Genomic DNA, 20,869 nt, shown 5'->3' on the forward strand with positions numbered 1-20,869 from the left:
AAGGATCAAACCCAGAGCCTCACACATGCTAGGCAAGCGCTCTACCACCGGGCCACAGCCACAGCCCCTCATCATCTCTTGCTATGGTTTCCTAACTGCCCTGAGCCTTGTCCTTCCTAAACACATAGCTAATCGTGCTATATCCCTAGACAAAAGTGTTCAGTAACTTCTCCCTGCTCTAAGGGACAAGTCTAAATTCTTCAGCACAGAATGTCGGATCCTTAATGATCTCCTACTCATTGCTCCACCTTCATTAACCTCACACTCCATGACCACATACACCTATTTTGAAATTCCATTAAAATAATCAGTCATTCCTCAAAAAGCCTCTGCTTATATTCCCTGTGCCTAAATCAGCCTTCACCTATCCATTTTCTCTTCTAAATAACTTTTAACCTTCATGACTCAGATCAAGCATCATACTTATTATAAAGCATTCCCTGAACTGTAACTCTGCCAGCACACACACAGAATAAACTGCTTTCTTCTGTGTGATCCCATAGCCCAATAATGACATTTATGAATTTTACTGTAGTTATTTTTTACATATCTATTTTTTCACTAGACTATGAGTTACTTGAGGGTAGGGATCATAGTTTGTGTACCTTTGTGTTCTAAAAGGCTAGTAGTTGTTCAATAAATAATTATTAGAAAGATAACAGAATTCTAGGAAATCAGGAATTTTCACTAACATATTCCAAGTGCCTAGAACTATGTCTGGAATCTAAGTATTTTTGAATGAGTGAACAAATGAATTAACAAATAAAGTCTTACCTGGTGAGAAGGCTGGGATCCCAATCTGTAAGATGATGTCTCTTTGAAGCGGGTGGTAGCTCCCACAACAACCCAGGGAAAGGGAAAAGGGGGGGACTGTTGACCCAGGACAGCAGAACCTTGGGCATGAAAAAGCCGATCTCTTAGCTGCTGAACTGGTGGCTACAAGAGTTGTAATAAGGAAGAACCATGTTAACAAAATGAAAACAAGCAAACATCTTCTCTTAGAAGACTGGCCCTTTTATCACTCAAGCTTCCAATGATCCTCTATACTCTAGACACTATAAATAACTCAAAGTTCCCTAGTCCCTGACAAACACTTGCATACTCCCTCTTGGCTAGTCTTTCTTCCTAGAAAACCCTACATCTGCTGGTAAGCTACTTCACTTTTAAAGGTCCAGCTCAACTGTTTTAACCACTGGGAAGACTTCCTTGACTTCTCCAGATAAAACCAGCCCTTTCCTAAGTCCCACAGTGCTTAGCATAAGCCTCTGTTATAGCACTAGAAGTTGCTAATATCTGATCTCCCCCAACATATTGTGAATTGCTTAAGGGATGAGTTCTTATTTATCCTAGGAGATTCAGCATTAGCATAGTGCCTGAAATGTGGAAATGCTCAGCCAGTGTTAGATGACAGAATGAAATGGTTTGTTCTCTCACATGGCCCCACTCACCTGAGCACAGTCACTGGGTAAAAAGCTCATGGCAGTGGCAAGGCTGCCCTGAGCTGCCAGGAGGTTGGCATACTGGGTGATCCTGTAGGTTGTGGTAGGGCCTGGGCTTATCCCATTAGGAGCCTGCTGAAGTTCCAAGCTCCTGTTAAGGACCATTACCTTCTCTATCAGGTCCTATAGGGACAAGGATGAGGGTGGTCAGACCTGTTCAAAGCACATTGTTCTCTAAATCCAGGCAGTTCACCCAGGAATGTCTCACTATGACTTCCCCAGACAAAGTCAGCCCCTTCCCTAAAGTCCCACAGTGCTTAGTATAAGCCTCTGTTTTGGCACTAGAAGTTACTAATATCTGATCCATACCCAGTTAAAGGCAGAAGCTAATATATTGGAGACATGACTGTAAAGGACCACTTGGCCTAATTTTCCAAGCTGTTTGGGATTGGGTTCAACTGGACTTATCTGGGTCTTGGATTCTTACTAATCTCTGCCTCCTCTTTTTGCTTTCTTTACCCTTTCTGCTAGTACATCGTCAACCACAGACTCTGTTGTTTTTTTTTAAAGAGAGAGAGAGAGAGAGAATTTTTAATATTTATTTTTTAGTTTTCAGCGGACACAACATCTTTGTTTTTGTATGTGGTGCTGAGGATTGAACCCGGGCTGCACGCATGCCAGACGAGCGCGCTACTGCTTGAGCCACATCCCCAGCCCCAGACTCTGTTATTGTAATTGTTTCATGTGTGACTTTTGTCTTTCTGTGAATCTGTGACCCCTATCTTCTCTGGTCATTCAATGAGCATCTGATACAATTTAGATTCACAGAAATTTTCACAGAAGCTAATGGAAAATCCAGGCTTACAACTACTCAAATATTGAAAACACTTGTATGACCAAACCTGAAATGGGAAATGTTTATGACGGCTAATGCCCACGCAGCTGCTGCTTATTTTTCTCTGAGGGAAAGAAGTGACATTTCACCTTAGGAGAAGATCCTAGACACTGAGGGACTTTTGCTCCTCCCCAACACCTTGGCTCTAGTCTGTACCCAGAAGACCCACCTCTGTTATCTCTGCACATCCCCACCACTAGCCTCTCCAGAGGGCCTGGTATGGAGCGGCCAGAATCCTAAAGAGAAAAGGTACCTGCAGAGCCATGGGGGATGAGGCCTGGTGGCCTTTTGCCCAGCACTCTACTAGCTGTTCCACATTCCCTGAGCACACATAACAGAGTGTAGCTTCAGAGGTTAATGCCCTGCCACCCTCCTGCTCCATGCGAGTCCCCAGCATGTCTGCAGAGAGATACAAATTTCATTAATGACACAGCTTCCCTATGCTGCTCCTCTCTTCTCTGTTTGGAAATAAGTAGAGGATCATGAGCTATGGAAACAAGTAGCTATCTGGTTTTAAGATTACACTAAGGCTAACCTTGCCCTCTGGTGAAAGGCAAAGCTCTCACATTAAGATGTGACACACAAAAGTGAAACAGAAAAATAAATGATCCCTACTGGAAATAGGGACATGAACTGCTATCCATGCTTTTTGGCTGAGCCAGACCCTGGCTCTAACAGTACACCCTGGCCTCCCAGAGTTCAGACTGCTTCTTTGCCTCCTCCTTACTTATGTCCATTAACTCCATGCTGAAGCCATAGTGCTTATCCCAAAGCTAGGACCACACCTACCACAGAGCTCAGGGAATTTCTCTGGCCCTGAGTATGTTAACAGTAAGGCCAGTGCCTCTCTCCAGTTCTTCAGGCTACAGGAACACACCAGATCCTTCCAGTTCTTCTGTACAACACAGGATAGAAGCTATAATAGGATGAGAAGGAAGGAGGCCCTCAGCCATCCATCTACATGGGCAGCAGTCTCACACACAAAGATGTACTAAGAGAGACACTCATGAGCAGGCCTCTTGTTAGACAATTGAGTAGGGTAAAGGTAATTAGAGTACTCTAAACACCAGTCCCAAGATGTAAGCCTCCACCTGACAAGGTCCAGTAATCTCTTTCTTCTTCTCTGCATGATAAACAATTACCGAGGAAATTTTGGTTTGCCTCTTGGCCAAATAGCGCTCCTGTGTCCGTTTCAACAGATCTGTGCCCCCAGCCTGAGCCAAGATGATAGCATCAGCAAAACGCTCTTCCTTCAGACACAGCTCCACAGCAGAACTCAGTTCCCCAAGCAGCAGGGCCTGGCTCAGGAGTCCATCAGTGTCTGCAGATAGAGGCATCCCCTCCACATTAGCCTGCCCTCACTTCCTGTCCACTGCAGGGTCTACAGCACACCCTCTCTTGTCTCTATCCCATTCAGCTTTCCTTGTTCCCAAGAAAACCCTCAAGTTTCATTCCTTAACAATAATATGTAGTGAGGTGTCCAGGGGTGACAGGTCTCTAAAGACAAGATTCAAGACAAGGCAGGGGACTTATGTGGCAAGATCATGGGTTATCATGTGTGCTTGCTCATCATGGAAAGTTCCAAGGCCTTTTCAAAAAAAGATATAAGAATAGTAAAAAAATATCTTAGTAGAAGATTTTCTACAGGAAATCATCCATAAAAATATAACCAGAGAGAGCTCTAACTAGTAAGATCCTTGCCAATATTTAAGATGGTGGGAAAGAAGCAGGAGACAAAAAAGGACTATCTCAAGTCGAAGAACTCTGAGCCCACCTGCTCCCAAGCAGAGATTTTCTCTTCTTTAAGGCAAGGGTACCTTCTGTGATGGGGATCTCCCATGGGGTCATATTCTGAGGAACCAGCTCATCAAAGAAGGCTGAGGATGCAGAGGCATCCTCTGTAGTATGTTTGGAGGCCTGTGTAAGGAAGGATAGAGGTGACTACATAGGAAATAAACCCAGAGGTTCTTTACCACTGTCCTATATCCTCAGTCCTTTTAATGTTCTATTTTGAGACAGGGTCTCACTAAGTTACCCAGGTTGGACTTGAACTTGCAATCTTCCTGCCTCAGTTTCCTGAGTAGCTGGAATTACAGGCCTGTATCATTATGTATGGCTACTATTTGGGTAAGATAATACTAAAAACTAAAAAATTAACCAGTAAGATTTGAGAAGAGCTGATTCAGACACAGCTCCATTTCCAACCCCAAAGCTTATGGACTCTGTGTCTTATTCTGGTTCCAAAAGAGTTGGGAGTTTGAAGATTTTTACAGAAATTAAGCACCTTATTGAGAGCACAGCAAAGTGCCAGTATAGAAGATACTCTAGAGACTGGTGCCCTATACTAGACCAGGGAAAGTTGGCTGGGATTTTATCATACCTGGCTGCAGAAGACTTGTTGTCTGTTACTATTAAAGTTATCTTTCTTGGGCTGAGGACTCTCTGCTGGCCCCAAGTCCCTCTTCAACCATGTGGTCACCTGCAGAGAGAGATCTAATTTAATACTACACTTTCTAGTTCAAACAAGGCTGAAGTTCTCTTCCCACCTCCGTGCCCCATCAACTGAACTAAGATCCTTCAACTACCTTCCAGGGAAAAAGCCTAAATACAAGAAGTAAAATTCTCATTTATGTATTACTTAAGCCCATAAAGTAGTATTCTGAGATGGCTTTCTCTGGCAGAATTCTCTGTTCTCTGCATTAAGTCCATGTTTCAGATGTGAAGAGTAGCTTACCTTCTCTAGAAGCTCATCTTTATTGTACCCTAAAAGCTTTAGGAATTTCATTCTTGAGTCTTGCTCTAAAGTCACCTAAGGAACAGAGAATAACAGAAAAGTCTCCACCAAATGAATGTGAATGGCCCTCCTCCTGCACCAAGCTAAACAGCTGAGCCAGTGTGCCCTCAAATATAGTTCTATCATAGTGCCCTCAGAAAAGCCACCTTTCTCTTTTTCTTCTTCTTGCTCAGCAGTACAAAGACTGACTTCCTGATTACTTCTGTTCTCTTTCCCATTCTGCCATTCCTAGAGCTTGTATCCTACATCATTTCTTACTCTTTCTTCCTACATCTTTCTCAAATTCTTTCCTCTCTCCCAGGTCCTGATGTATACTTTCATAAAGCTCTAGTATGTCTGATGCATAGACCCCAAATTTCTCACAGACCCCCTGGACAGCCCTGTTCTATTTTTTTTTTTCATCCTCTTAGAATCCCAAAGATTCTAAGTCAGCCAGCTACTTCCCTTTCTTCCTTCAGACCTCTCAATTGCTCATTTCTTTTGACAGATGTAGTACTCTTCCTGGTGCCATAAGCACCTTGACTTTAAATGAGAACTAGAACTGAATCCATGCCTCCAGAGTGGCACCTGCACCCTGAGGCCCACCAAAAGGACTTCCCTTGGGTTATCTGAAACAAACTCAAAGCCTACTTATAATGATGCATCCTTCCAGCTAAACTTCTTCCCTTCCTTCTTTTTCTCCATCCTTCCCATCAATTCCTCTGCATTTGGCATGATACTGTGAAAACTTTCCTTGGCTCTGATAAATTATCCTGAGCATCAGCAATAGCAGCAATCAAGGAAGACATATCTTACACTCCCCATCTTCACAAGTGGCCTCTAAGCCTCTCATACAGGGTGAAGATTCTGTGTCTAGAAGACACGGGAAAACCCCAGGGAATTAGGCCTCTGCAATCTGGGCCACAGTGTGGAAGTGCATCTCCTGGAGTTGATAGAAACTGGAGTTCCAGGCTTTAGGGAAGCACTGATGAGCAGCCAGCCTTCAAGTTTCCTACCTTCAGGAACTGCCAGAGCATCTTTTCACATGGCAGCAAAGCCTGCTGGCTCTTGTTCTGACAATATTTCATGAGATTTCCTGATCCCAAGGCCTCCTGAAGCTCAAGTGACCTCATCAGGAATTCAGATTCTGTAATGACTTGACTGATGAAGACAAGGCGGGGACAAGGCTGTGGCAACTTCTGGGAAGGGGTACTGGAAAGGCCAAAAGTGACCAGCTTCCCCCCAAACTGGTGAGAAAGAGTAAGAAAGTCAAAGGTTATACCTTCATGCCAAAAACTAACACCATGTCAGGATCACAGGAAAGGCTATTGATTTACCCTAGGGCAGGAAAATAATAAAAAGAGAGCCCCTGGGAGTGGAATAGGATCAGGAATTGAGTATTAAATGTATCTCATACCAAAACCACTTCTTGAATTTTTGGTTCCACCTGTTTAAAACGTCACTATTTGGTGCTCATCCTCCCCCATCCTGGCACCACCACTCTCCCAGGCACCTGGCCTAAATACCTTGGCATTTCACAGTCTTCATACCCACTGCAGCCAAGCTCCCCCACCAGGTCCTACTCCCAGTACTGACACACTTAGATTACCGGAGGAGTTTGCTAGCCCTTAGTTTTGGTTTTTTCCTCCTCCAACCCAAATCTCAGATCCTCCCCTATTGCTGTACCACCTGTTTTGTTTGTTTTTCTCTTTAACATATTGATTTTATATTTTTTCTTCATTCCTCTTTCTTTTTTAAGTATTTGTTCTTCTTAGATATATATGACAGTAGAGTGTATTTTGACATATGTACATGAAGTATAAAATTATTCTAATTAGGATCCTATTCTTGTGGTTGTACATGATGTGGAGCTTCACTGGTCATGTATTCATATATGAACAAAGAAAAGTTATGTCCAATTCATTCCACTCTCTTTTCTAATCTGATTCCCATCCCTTCCCTTCATGTATCACCTTTGCTACTTTGGAGATGGTAATGGCTTCACAGGCCTCAAGAAAACACTTACATTGCTCTTTCTAATGTGATCAAAATCTCAAAAAGTCAGGGCCGAACTTGCCTTTCCCAGCATTGCTTTCTCTCTCTGTTCATTTATATGATCACTCCACATCACCAAAATGCCCAGTTCATCCCTACTTCTGTGCCTTGACACACAGTACCACCTCTACCTGCAGCATCCATCTTGCCAAATTTGATACTTGACATAAAACACCTGGCACAAAATAGGAGTGTAGGCAACTCCCTTGCTTCAGGAGTTCTCAACCTTGATTGCATATTAAAACCACCTTGGAGAGCTATCCAGTGTCGCCAGACTCTAACCCAGACAATAATATCAGAAACTTGGTGTGTGAAGGAAGGAACAAGCATCAGTATTTTTTAAAGCTTCAGGTTATTTCAATGTGTAGCCAAAGTTGACAACTACAGCTTTACTCCCTATTCATTATTTCCTTTCCAAAGACTCACACCCCTCAGTGAATTTTCCAGTCAGAATTATTTTCTCTCTGGATTCCTTAGCACAAATTCTGCACCACAGCTTAGAATTCAACAAAACCATTACATCAGATCATTTCGATTTTCATAGTACTTGACAATTTCATAAGGTGCTTACATGGTTTTCATCTGAGGTTCATGACAAGTCACTAACTTAAGCTTGGCAGGTACTATCCCTGTTTTATAGATAACAAACACTGACATCTTCTGGGTGCAGTGGTACACACTTATAATCTCAGCTACTTGGGAGGCTGAGGCAGGAGGATCTCAAGTTTGAGATCAGCTTGGGAAACTTAGTGAGACCTTCTCTCAAAATAAAATTAAAAGGGCTAAGGATATAGCTCAGTGGTACAGAACCACTGGGTTCAATCCCAGTAGCAAAACAAAACAAAACACTATAGTCCTGAAAGGTTAAGTGACTTATTCAAGGATACCCAGCTAATAAATGACAGAGCTGTGGTAAGAATTCAGGCTTCCTGACCCCAGAATTCTTCATCTCACTACCTACCTCCTTTTTTTTTTTTTTCTTTAAGCTCACTGCTGCTTGAGTGTCTTCATCTTACCTTCTTAATTAAGTTGTTGGCTCTAAAAACATGAACCTCTATTTTTAAAAAAGTATTAGTTGTAGATGGACACAATACCTTTAATTATTTTTATGTGGTGCTGAGGATCAAACACAGTGCCTCACACGGACTAGGTAAGCACTCTACATTGAGCAACAACCCCTGCCCCTGAACCTTTATTTTTATATATATGTTTTCAACTCAAATCTGATATTTTATTTAAAGCATTGTGCTGGATGCTTCAGGGCCTTGCTACTCAAAGAGTTGATCTTTAGACCAGCAGCAAGGACATCACCTAAGAATCTGTTAGAAAATCAGAATTTTGGGCTCTACCCAAGACCAAACAAGCCACAATTTGAATTTTAATAAGATCCTCGCGTGGTTTTTATATACATGAAAATTTGAGGAGCACTACTTTTGGAATATAAAAATGAACAAGACATGGTCCCTACCCTTATGGACTCAATTACTTAGAAGGCCTCCAGAAAAGTATACGAATAACTTTAGTACAGTTAGAACATAAGTCGGGGGAATACAGGAGGGAGGTCAAGTTTCACTAGGGTTAAAGTCAGGCATCTTGTCACAGGTTCAAAGCCAGCCTCAGTAACTAAGTGAGGCAATGAACAACTTAAAAAGACCCTGTTTCAAGATAAAATATAAAAAATAAAGTTGGGGGCTGGGAAAGTGGCTCAGTGGCTAAGTGACCCCGAATTCAATCCCTGATACCAAAAAAAAAAAAAAAAAGTCAGGCATCATGGAGGAGATGGTACGTAAGTGGGTGGCCTGGAAAGGCCACAGGAGGATTCAATGGGCTCAGTAGGGTAAGGTACCAGCAGAGGCAAGGGAGCTGAGGAGTTATTAATGGAACAGAAAGGAGTCACATGTAACTGGAACCTATGTTCTTTCCTTCTTTGTACTCCTTTTCATCAGTTCAAATATGTAAGTGTTAGGGAAATCTCAGGTGGAATTTTAGGCCATTCTCTACAACCAAGAGGTCTAAAACAATCAATTGTTTTTAGACACAGAAAGCAGGGTTTGGAATAGTTGACGAGTAGAGAGAGAAACTAGGGGCAGTGGGAATAAACCTCCTACTGAACTTCACTCCTTGCTGGGCACATGCAAGGCTCCACATATACAACCACACCATATACCCATGACACTTACAGCAAATGAAACACCTGCTGGCCTTCTAATCCATTTTGGGGGCTTTTTCAAGGGAGGTATCAATGATGCTTGGGCCACATGCTCTGGTACCTGAAATGGTGGAAGAGGCTGGCCTTTGCTGAAGGAAGAGGAGATCTAGGGGGAAAGACATCTGCATCATCTGCTTGAAGTGGTAGTTTAGCCAGGAACTCCATCTACAAACTCCATTTTGGGAGGAACTCTGAGACACCCAATTTAACCTAAAAAAGCCAGACTCTCATGTTCCAAGGGATGAGGATGGGGATGGAACTGGAAGTGAGGGTGAGACTCCCACACAGTAGGCTATTAGAAACCCTACTATGTTCAAAGTCTATAATGGAGTGTGAAAAAATGGATCTATAGGAGAGAGGGAAGTATAAAACAGTCCATACGCCTGAGATAATGGTCCCAGCACTGGGGTTTAATATACCTAAAATATTCAAGGGAACATCCAAAAACAAGAATCAAGGTGAAAGTCTCCTTTATATTGTAGCAGAAACATACCATCCCCGGAAGATGGGCACTGAAGCAAGGTGCTGCCCTCCCAAATCCAGGACTCTGGTCTGCCCATCTCTAATAGCCCCCACTTCTTTCCAGGCCATGTGTCCTTCTTTCTCCCCAAAAAGATATAAAGATAGCCCCTTCCCTTCATCACTCTCCACCAAGCCCTTCAAACCTTGTCAGCCTGTACCATGTGTTGGATTTCCCAGCTCCTACCCATGACAGAGTACAAACTGATCCAGCCATCAAAGGAGGCAGCAGAGAACACTGGAGGGTTCCGAGGGCACCACTGAACATCTAAGCACCAGCTGCTCTGTGTGGGTAGCTTATACACCACCTAACAGGAGGGAACACAACCATTAGGGACCGTATAGTCCAGGAAACCCAAAGCACATAAGCTCATAGTTGGGATTCCTCTAACCATCTTGTCTCCATCCCAGCACACCCATAGGAGAACCAACCTACCTCACTGTTCCCAAGGTTCCAGCACAAGATCTGGTTGTCCTTGGAACTACTGAGCAGCAGCTCAGCATCAGCTTGGCTCCATGACACTGACAAAATTCCCCTAAAAAGGAAAAGAAAGATGAATTAGCATTTGTGGAATACCTACAATGGGCAAGGTGCCTTATATATCTTAGATAAATTTCAGCCCTATAACATGGGTGGTCTAATTTCATTTTACAAATAAGGAAAACAAGACTTTGAAAAATTAAGAAGCCTTCAGATAGCTGTACAGCCAGAACAAAGTCAAACTCCAGAGCCTGAACCCTACGTGGTGCACAATCCTTCTTCCCCTAGATCACTGCTAAATGGCCTGCTTTTCTCCAGAGTAGGATGAAAAATCAGTATGAATCACATGTACACTCATCCCTGTAGTGCTTTCAGCCAAAGAGGATAGTGAAGACCTAATCCTCAGAAGTCCCCGAAGAGGTATAAAGGCAAGAGGTCCCCTTAGCTAGAAAGAATAGATTGTGGAACTGCTTCAGGGCCAGACCTTTCACAAGATAGACAGGAGCCAAATAGTTTTTATTAAGGAGAAATCTTGGAGGAGGTTACCTCAGCATGTAGAAAAATGAATGTTACCTTTAGATCAGAGCCTAGGAACTCTCCCAAGGGGGCTGCTATACTTTGGATCTTAAGTATGCCCCAACGGTCCATGGGCTAAAGTCTTTGTCTCCGGAGAGGTGCTACTGCAACATAGTGAAACCTTTAAGAGGTGGGGCTACTGAGAAGTCCTTGGGTCATGAGGGTGTGCCCTAAATGGAATTATGGGACTCTGGCCTCTTCTTTATCCTTTTTTGCTCCCTAGTCATTAGGTGACTGGTTTTGCTTTACCAGACACTCCTGCCATGGATTCACGGCCTCACCATAGGTCTGAAAATAATGGGCTAATTGATCATGAACTGAAATCTCCAAAACTATGAGTAAAAATTAACTTTTCTCTTTATAAGTTGATAATCTCAGGTATTTGTTATAGTGATAGAAAACACAGGGACTAAACATCAACTCAAATATTTCTCATAATGCCATCCCTGTCCCCCTCCCTATAAATTAGATGGAATCACAGGTTCTTCTCCATAACCTCAGGATCTAAAGAACTTCTCTTGGTTATGACTCGAGCTAGTGCTAGCTATGTGTTCACTCAACGGCTTTGAAGCCAGGAAGGATGTTCGGTAGCTAACGTGAGGCAATTCATTGCTTCCTACCCAGGTCAGTTATGCCCCCTCCAATCCCACAGAAGATATGGATGGGTTTTGGGATGCTACCTGCTGTGGCTCTCTAGCACCTTCAGGGGTGAGGAGGCAAAACGTAAGTCCCACAACTGAATCACTGGGAGACGGTCGTCTTCTGAGCACAGCACTAACTGGGTAGCTATGTCTGGGTGCCAGGCCAGGCCCGAGCAATGCATCTGTGAACAAAGCAGATCTCAATGGGTGACATAATCTGACTCTTATTGTTATAAACTCTTTTCTGCCCAATAGGGATGGGACCGTTCTCAGGGTAGGTCTTATCTTTCTTTTATGTGACTGGGAACACCACAGTCATCAGGAGATAAGTGATAATCACGAATAAATAAGGAAGGGCAGAAGCTTCCAAATTAGTTCTATTTACCTTCCCCAAGCATTCATTCCTAATAGGAAACCAACAAAGGGGCTGAATCCACATGTCTAAAAGTTGAAGCAGAACCCTGACCTAGGGCAGAACAGCTCCAAGTGCTTGGTGCAAAAGAGAAGCCAGAGCCAGGCCTATGTTCTGGCCTCCACTACTCACCCTGCTGCTATGATCACTGACTTTGATGATAGGTTCATTCTTCCTGAGATCCCATACAACTGCCTTGCCACTGGGATGAGCAGAAGACAGAATGTGCTGGACTTGCCGGTTCCAAGAGAGTGCCTTGATGTCTTCTAAGGGCTGCTGAGGCAGGGTGTGGGGAGGTGGGAGGATTGTTATTCCCTGGACCAAGTATTATCTGCTATTCCACTTCTTCCAACCACCCACAAGCCCAAGAATAGACACGGGGCTCCCCAAACTAAGATAGTCTCAGAGAACTGGAAATTGAATTTTCCCAGGAAGATGCATTGGGGTACTGATATAGAAGTGGATGAGGTAGGGGTTGGGGGATGACAGACATGCTTGGTTTTTACTCCTATCCCAAATTTCTCCTGAGAGGGTAGAGGCAAGATTTAAAAGCAGTCTTCTTATCTACTACAACAGAAGGGAGAGAAATAGGAAGGTGAAAAGGGAAGGACACGTAGATACCCAAGACCCCCATAGACAGTGAGGCAAAAAAGAAAATCCAATGCTACTTGCAGGATACAAGGTGCCATCAAGTTCATACTTAACTTACCTCACGATACTATAAGCGTAAGACAGAAAAGCCAGGAAGCAAAAAGATGGGCCCAAAGTTACAGACTGACAGAGAGGCACACTCAGAGACAGAAGACATACCAGATCCTGACTGCATCCTTATACATACAGAGACAATGCTGACCCTCACCACAAAATAAGGACAATGGTATGTCCAGGGTCCTACTTTTGCTCCCTTTCTGCTGAGCCCACAGCCCTACCCAACCCCGCCAAACCTACACTATAACAAGTAGCACTTCCATTCCTTTTCTCACTGTCTTTTGCTACACCTGTCCTTCATCTTCATTCCAAAAACTTTTAAAACAGCTAATAACCACAAACCAACCATTCCACACACAGCCCCTGTACCACCCTTCATCCCAACTCTTATCTGGTCAATAGCATGTTAGTCTGTGGAGTTTATTGCCCTCCAGTGGTAAAGTCTGAAATCTACTGTTCTCTGGTTGACTACAGAATTCAAGACTTTACCTGGAAAGATCAGCTGTACACCCTAATAGCCCCAAGGCAAAGAGCCCCCACCCCTCACCTGTGACTTACATCCTGGGGTCATTGGAACGCTCAGATTATTCAAATCCCAAATGAATATTTCAGAATTACTTGCCCCTGAGGCCAGCAGGTTGTCCTGTGTGAATAAAATGCATGTGGAGATAAACTATCTGAGAAACAGATGAGAGCAGGAAAGAGGGAAAAGGACCACAGTTAGGATATCCAAAGCCTCCACTGCAGCCTGGAAAGGGTTCAGAGTTACAGCCCAGAGACTACAAGTGAATGCTTCCATTCAAACCTGTTGCTCCATGGCTTGGCCATGTTTGATCACTGAATTATAGTACCTGGAAAGGATTAAAGTCAAGGGCTCTGACAGCTCCTGTGTGCTTCTGTCTCTGGGCAATCACAGGCTCCTTTCCAGAAGACAGGATGTGGGTCACATTGTACAGAGTAAGCATGCCATTGTCTCCACCACCTGCAATAACCCCGGAGCTTTCCAGAAGCCCATTGTCAAAGCTTCCCCAAATCAGCTTGTGAAACCTATAAAGAAGAAGAACCAGCATCAGCACCAACTTAGGTCCATCTCAGTAAGCAGCCTTTGCCTTTTATCAAGACATCAGAACCCCAGGCTGAGACCTGCCCACCTCCTTTATTTCTCAGACACTGAGAATGAAACTCTCCTCTAATTTGTCCTACCCTTTCTCTGAAAAAAATATTCCACCTATATTATACTAGAAATTAGGAAGTCATTGCCTCTGTTTTGTATGGGAATATATTTTTTTAAAGTTAATGTTGGGGTTATACAGGCCCTGTGATTACTACTTCAAATAGATGACTTTATTTAATCCTCATAACTCAAATAGCCAGATAATAATCACAGCAACTGATGTTTATTGAATACTTACTATGTACCAGGCACTGTTTTAAATGCTTTACATATATTAGATGACTTAGTATTACTAAGTCATCTATAAGGTATTAATAATATCTCCATTTTCAATTAAGGAAACTGAGGCTCAAAGAAGTTGTAAGTCCTCTATAGATAATGCTAGTAATTTCACCCTCATTTTTTAATTAGGAAGTGGCAGAATCAAGGTTCAAAGTCAGCCCATCTTATTCCAGAGCCTGAGCTCTTAATATCACAAAGTACTGCCTCCCACTGAGAGGAAGACCCAACTCTCCTATAACTGCTTAGATCCACAACTGCTATTCCCTCTTCTCTCAAATTGTAAGTGAGAAAAAGACACAAGAACCTCTCTGCTCCATGCCTTTCCCACATGGCTAGCCCATTGGAGCTGCCACATGGCTGCAATGGGCCAGCAATAGAGACATGGGAGAATGAAACATTAAATGCTCCAGATGGGAAACACTTTTTCTTGCTTTCTGAGGATGCTTTTGAGGATACAAGACAGTGCCAGTGTCTTGCACAAAAGAAATAGACCCTGGATCCTCTGCAGACAAATTTGGTCCCATGTAAAACCTACAGGGAAGGATGTGAAGTCCCAAAAGTCTGTTTCACCCACACAGTTGCTAACCAAGGACATTTCCACAGCCCTTTAGAAAAGTAAGATTTCACATCAAATATCATGAGATCCATAGCTACCATGAAATATTCTCACATCCTGGGAACAGCAAAGAAACTGAATGGGGCAATAGGGCAGGAATTTATTTGCTAGGCATTCGAGCAGAGTCAACCTATCAGGAGTGCAGAACTGAGCGACAGTTCAGATCAGCTGGCATCTGAGGCAGAACAGTGGAGCTAACACAATGATACATCTGCTACCACCAGAAAGGCAGATTGGTGGTAGCAGAAAGGCAGATTTCTAAGGCTGTACTGATCTTTACAGAAGAATGTGTCCATACTGGTTTAAGAGGCTTCCATATTTCCAAGGACTGGAGCCATCAGAGGGACTGAGTTGCAGAACACAGAGTATAACAAAATGGTTTTCTTTCTGTATGCAGGCAGAAAGTACATTTTTGTTATTCAACCCTTCACTAGTGAGGGTGAAGCTGGCATCTGGAGAGATCATAATAGAGAACACCTGGGTGAAGTTAAGCAAGGTAGGGGACTTGATCACTCAGTGGGCTCAAGTAGTGTCAACAATCTGTTCTGAAAATGAACAAGAACCAGAGATAACCATGGGGAGGAGGGGTAGCAGCGAAGGGAGAGGGGGGCCAAATATGACAAAATGTTAATAACTGATGTCTCTGAGTGAAAAGCATGATTGTTCATCATACTCTTCTATAATTTTCCTATAAGTTTGAATATTTTAAAAAATAAAGTTAAAAAAAGATGAAATTTATCCTGAAAAAGGAACTGAGAGGTTTAAGAAGGTATAGGAAAAAGAGTTTCTATAAAAAGATGGGAACCTTTAAACATGAGAGTTTCTCTGCAAAAGGGATTCTCAAGATAATGTGAATAAATTATGACAATAATGGAGACCGTATGGTATTACAGAATGATGGGTGGTTCCTAAAGAAAATATAGGTTCATTGATTCCTACCTGACCTCATTAATAGAATGTCAGAACTACATTTTTTTTTTCAGAGTAGAAAGTAGAGGCTTTATTAAAGGACAGCAGAAAAGACTTCTCCCAGAGGAAGAAGAGGACCCAAGAGATGGAATCCGTGGAAGTGCAGTTGTTTCCCCTTTTTATAGTTCTTTCAGTGATGGAATATAGGTGGGAAGGCCTGAAGTGTGGGCACAGGTGGGGCAAAGAAGTAATCTTCATTAACATTTCTTTGGGATGGGCTCTGGGCCTTGGGCTTTTCCCCGACTTCATTAACATTCCAAGAGTAGTTTCTGCTTTTCCTGGAATTCATTCTCAACATGGCCTCCATTTTGGATCTTACTTGATATTAGACCCGATTTACCTAACTACACTGACTACCTAACTTTAAATCTGGCTTCATTCCCCCCTCTAATTTTGGGAACTCCTTACTGCTGTAAGGAAAGGGGGCGAAGATCGCAGAACTACATTTTTAACAGGAGCACACACAAGTGATTCCAATAAGCATCCATGGCTGAGAACCACTGTACTACAGCTTAGAACAAAAGGGGAAGACATTGAATTTCATAAAATTAGAAGCAACCCTAGCATCCAGCTCATGGTGAAGCTTTTGGCAAGATGAAAGAGACAAGAATGAAAAGAAAAAACTGAGGCCTATGAGATCAGGATGCTATACCGATTAAAGCTCATCTTCGACTAAGATTTAGCACCTTATGATTAGAAATATCTTCAGTGAAGGAACTGAACTGGCACTTCATAGAAGAAAAAAAAAGAATTGGTCAACAAATATATGAAAACATCTGTAGAAATTAGGTTGAACAAATATATGTTCAACATCTCTAGAAATTAGAGAAATACAAATTAAAACTATGCTGAGATTTCATCTCACTCCAGTCAGAATGGCAATTATCAAAATATAAGTAATAATAAATGTTGACGAGGATGTGGGGGAAAAGGTACACTCATACATGGCTGGTGGGACCTCAAATTGGTGTAACCACTCTGGAAAGCAGTATGGAGATTCCTTAGAAAACTTGGAATGGAACCACCATTTGACCCAGTTGTCCCACTCCTATACACAAAGGACTTAAAATCAGCATACTATAGTGACACAGCCACATCAATGTTTATAGCAGCTCAATTCATTATAGCTAAGCTATTGAATCCACCTAGGTGCCCTTCAACTGATGAATGGGTAAAGAAAACATGGTATATATATGCAACGGAATATTACTCAGTCATAAAAAGGAATGAAATTATGGCATTTGTTGGTAAATGAATGGAACTGGAGATTATCATGCTAAGTGAAATAAGCTAATCCCCAAAAACCCAAAGGCTGAATGTTGTCTCTGATATGTGAATGGCTAACACACAATAAGGGAGGAGGAAGGGAAGAATATATGTACTTTGGATAAGACAAATGGGAATGAAGAGAAGGGAAGGAGGTGGGAATAGGAAAGACAGTAGAATGAATCAAACATTACTTTCCTATGTTCATAAATGAATACACAATCAGTGTAACTCCACATCATGTACAACCGAAAAAATGAAAAATTATACTCCATGTATGTATAATATGTAAAAATTCATTCTACTTTCATGTATAACTAAAAAGAACAAATAAGATTTTTTTTAAAAAAAAAAAAAAAAAAGAAAGAAATATCTGCAGTGTAAAAGTTCTTGTTTCCGTGATCTATGCACAACTTCACTTTGGATTTTTCTTTCATTTGCTTAGTAAGGTTTCTTTTGAAAAATCCCAACCTCATGTAAGCAAACTAAAGTAAAAAAGAGTTTGTTCACATCCAGGCTAAAATTGTTGGGGAAATCCAAGTTTCCTTAAACATCAGAATGGTGGAGGCAGTGCTCCAAGCTGGAGAATGAAGGCAATGGAATGGAGCAATGGCTATTGGAGAGACAAACTACTTTCCTGAATACCTACTATGAAAAGGCCACCTAGTATCTAACTTTGTATTCTGAACCTCGCCATAGTTTTAATTGCATTTCTCTAATTGCTAGTGAAGAAATGTTTATAGCAGAGCCAGAAAAGTTGAATACTGTGTCCAAAAGGACAGTAAGTGGCAGAGCCAGGATTCGAACCTAGGTCTATCCAATAACAAAGCCCATGTTCTCTCCACTCTATGAACTTGATGTCTCTAGCAAAAATGCAAGTCTTGAGAACAGAAAAACTGAGAAGTACACAAAATGATTTTTTTTCTTCTGAGTACTATCTCTTACATAAGCATCCAAAAAGATATCACAGCATTCTGGCTACCTAGAATTAAGATAAAGGTAGAACAATAGAAAACAGATCACCTACTCTCTCCATGTTATTTAGAGGATATGTCCTACAAAGGCTACTCAGAGACCTAGAACCTCAGTGTAGACAGAGCATAGTATAGCAGATCACACACTGGACTCTGACTTCATTTAGCCAAAGCCACTATATCTGCAGTCAATGACATAAAACTATAATTTGCCCAGAAACATTTCTTCTTGAGTGAACTTCATCTAACAAGCCAAACATCACTTGCTTCAGTGCACATGCTAATCTGCATCGATTCTGCTTGCATCCAGAAGCACTTATCCATTCATTCTCTTCATCTATTCATGCTTCAGGCTGCCCTTTATCAATACCCACACAGTGGTTCCTAACATTTCTTTCAGTCAGATATTTTTGATAGATAATATTTCTCAGCTACTTCATGGATTGAGAATAAGGAAATCTTCATAACCCAAATTTGGCTGAGGCATATATTTGATGAAAAGGGCAAGCAGAGGAAAGGGGAAGATTTTGAAAAGTGTATGTCTAGTTAATAATGAAGAGTCACAGGAAGAAGCTTTTTTTTAAAAAAAAAAAAAGTAAAAGGAGACTACCATAAAAAAAGAAAGGGAAAAGAGATTGAATGTAAGACCTGAATTCAGGTCTTAGCAGATTCTCAGACTTTCTGTTATTAGGTTAAACTGTGAAAAGAAAGAAGAGAGTGTTTCTGCCTAAATATTTAATCTCTGAGAGAGACTAAGAAATGCACAGGGGTTCATCAACCATCAGATATAAGACTGCCTTCTAGAAAAAAAAAAAATTTTTTTTTTGGTACTTGGGATTGAACCCAGGGTCACTCTATCACTAAGCTATATCCCGAGTCCTTTTAATTTATTTATTTTGGTACTGGAAATTGAACCCAGAGGCATTTTAACCACTGAGCCAATTCCTAGCCCTTTTTATTTTTTTATTTTGAGAGAGGGTCTCACTAAGTTGCTTAGGGCCTTGGTAAGTTGCTGAGGTTGGGCTTGAACTGCAATCTTCCTGCCTCAGTCTCCCAAGTCACTGAGATTACAGGCATGTGCTACCATACTCTGCTTAGAAAAATAATCACCAAAGTAGGGTGAGCAAGATTACTCACTAGGCTGTAAGAAGATTTATAAATTCAACCTATAAAATGATAGAAAATACACTTTATTAATAGTACAGTAAAACATACATTATTTATATTGAATATATAACTTGAGTACAATGAATATTCACATTTTTCTGATCGGATAAAAACTTACAGATCATTGATTCAGACTGTTAAGTCCCACCTTTACAAAACCTTTAAAAAGGCAGTAGAATAGGGCTGTGGTTGTGGCTCAGCAGTAAAATGCTCACCTAGCACGTGCAAGGCCCTGGGTTCAATCCTCAGAACCACATAAAAATAAATAAAATAAAGGTATTGTGCCCAACTACAACTAATAAATAAATACTTTTTAAAAAGGCAGCGGAGGGCTTGGGATGTGGCTCAAGCGGTAGCGCACTCGCCTGGCATGCGTGCAGCCCGGGTTCGATCCTCAGCACCCACATACAAACAAAGATGTTGTGTGTCCGCCAAAAACTAAAAAATAAATATTAAAAAAAAAAGTTCTCTCTCTCTCTCTCTCTCTCTCTCTTAAAAAAAAAAAAGAGGTTTGAGCATGCAGCTGAAAGGAGAGAGAAAAGGGAATATTTTTTAAAAAGGCAGCGGAATAATGGAAAGAAGGTAGGCATTGGACTCATAGATGCCTAGACTTAAATCCTAGCTTCTCAGAGTTTCAGTTCCTGTCCATGTAAAATGGAAATAATGGTAATTAACACTTGAGCTTATTTTGAGTAATGAATAAAATATAAAGCCCCTAGCTGTGTCTGGCACACACATATGTGCTCAATGAACAATAATACCTAACTTATCAAGGCCTACAAGGCCTCCTCTAGCCTAACCTGCCAACCAGGAAGAGAATGAATGACCTTCTCCTAATTGCGGTTTCACAATATCACCCATGAAATCCATGAGTACCTTGTCTTCCAGAGCCATGAAATCCAGGAGTACCTAATCAATGCCAAACAGCAATGAGAAGGATCATTCATTCTCTTCCCTGTTGGCAGAAAAGGATGATATTGTATAACATTGTGAGCTTCACAAGAGCCAAGAGAGGAAAGAGCCAACATCTCTAGGTTCAAAGAGAGATGAGGTCCATGTGGTCCAGGCTCTGGTGAGATGTCTCTGTAATATGTGCTGTCTGTTGTTGTTGTTCTTGCTGCTGCTGCTGCTGACCAGAAAGATGAAGCTGGTTGTTTTTAAAAATCTTATTGCAAAATAAGCCCAGAATTAACTTCTCTCCTGCTTGGCAAAACTCCTTCTCCCCTCACTTGACTCCTCATGATCCCTGAGATGTACACACTACTCCCAGGAGTTCTTCATGAGTATCATCATGAGGGTTTGCCCCATATATCCATCAACAGTCCAAACAGAGTACCTGCTCGAGGCAGAAAGGACTCCTTTTTGTTTCAAGTCCATAGAAGGATCCCTGAAATCAACCTCAAAGATTTCCAATGTGCCATTTGTGCTAAAGGAGGCATCTAGCTGTTGGGCAGATGTTCCTAGGCACAAGAAAAGTCAAAAAGAGGCAGCATATGAGCAACAATACACACATGAATTTAAAGTATAAATGGGTTAGGGAGTGGAAAGGAAGGACAGGAGAGGGCTCCAAAGAAAGCATAAGGGGCCTATCCTTGAACAATAGTCCAAGACTAATCCCAGGTACCCAAAAAATCTCTATCCCATTGCTTATGCAGTGAGTCATCCCCACCTTTCTATGATCCTAAACTTTCTCTGATACTCAATAATGAATTT

At 41.8% G+C, this 20,869-nt stretch overlaps 1 protein-coding gene across 11 annotated transcripts in view; it reads right to left on the reverse strand.

Moving 5' to 3' along the window:
• Sec31b (SEC31 homolog B, COPII coat complex component) overlaps positions 1-20,869 on the reverse strand; it is a 35,482-nt gene that overhangs the window by 8,913 nt on the left and 5,700 nt on the right. For 4 of the 11 annotated variants that reach the window (XM_046450129.2, XM_046450122.2, XM_046450123.1 and 1 more), the window contains exons 3-19: positions 20,493-20,616; positions 13,560-13,755; positions 13,256-13,351; positions 12,133-12,276; positions 11,628-11,770; positions 10,327-10,426; positions 10,037-10,198; positions 9,343-9,477; positions 6,124-6,354; positions 5,069-5,143; positions 4,715-4,813; positions 4,152-4,251; positions 3,477-3,655; positions 3,124-3,250; positions 2,588-2,733; positions 1,449-1,622; positions 775-936 (exon numbers count right to left, since the gene is read on the reverse strand). In XM_046450129.2, coding sequence (XP_046306085.1) covers positions 775-936; positions 1,449-1,622; positions 2,588-2,733; positions 3,124-3,250; positions 3,477-3,655; positions 4,152-4,251; positions 4,715-4,813; positions 5,069-5,143; positions 6,124-6,354; positions 9,343-9,477; positions 10,037-10,198; positions 10,327-10,426; positions 11,628-11,770; positions 12,133-12,276; positions 13,256-13,351; positions 13,560-13,755; positions 20,493-20,616 — 2,393 coding nt within the window. The other 7 variants (XM_046450124.2, XM_046450125.2, XM_046450127.2 and 4 more) reach the window with 7 other exon arrangements.

This window comes from Marmota monax, unplaced genomic scaffold, assembly GCF_021218885.2.
Source record: "Marmota monax isolate L192 unplaced genomic scaffold, Marmota_monax_Labrador192_F-V1.1 WCK01_AAM20220418_F8-fsc00004, whole genome shotgun sequence".
Classification (NCBI taxonomy): Eukaryota; Metazoa; Chordata; class Mammalia; order Rodentia; family Sciuridae; genus Marmota; species Marmota monax.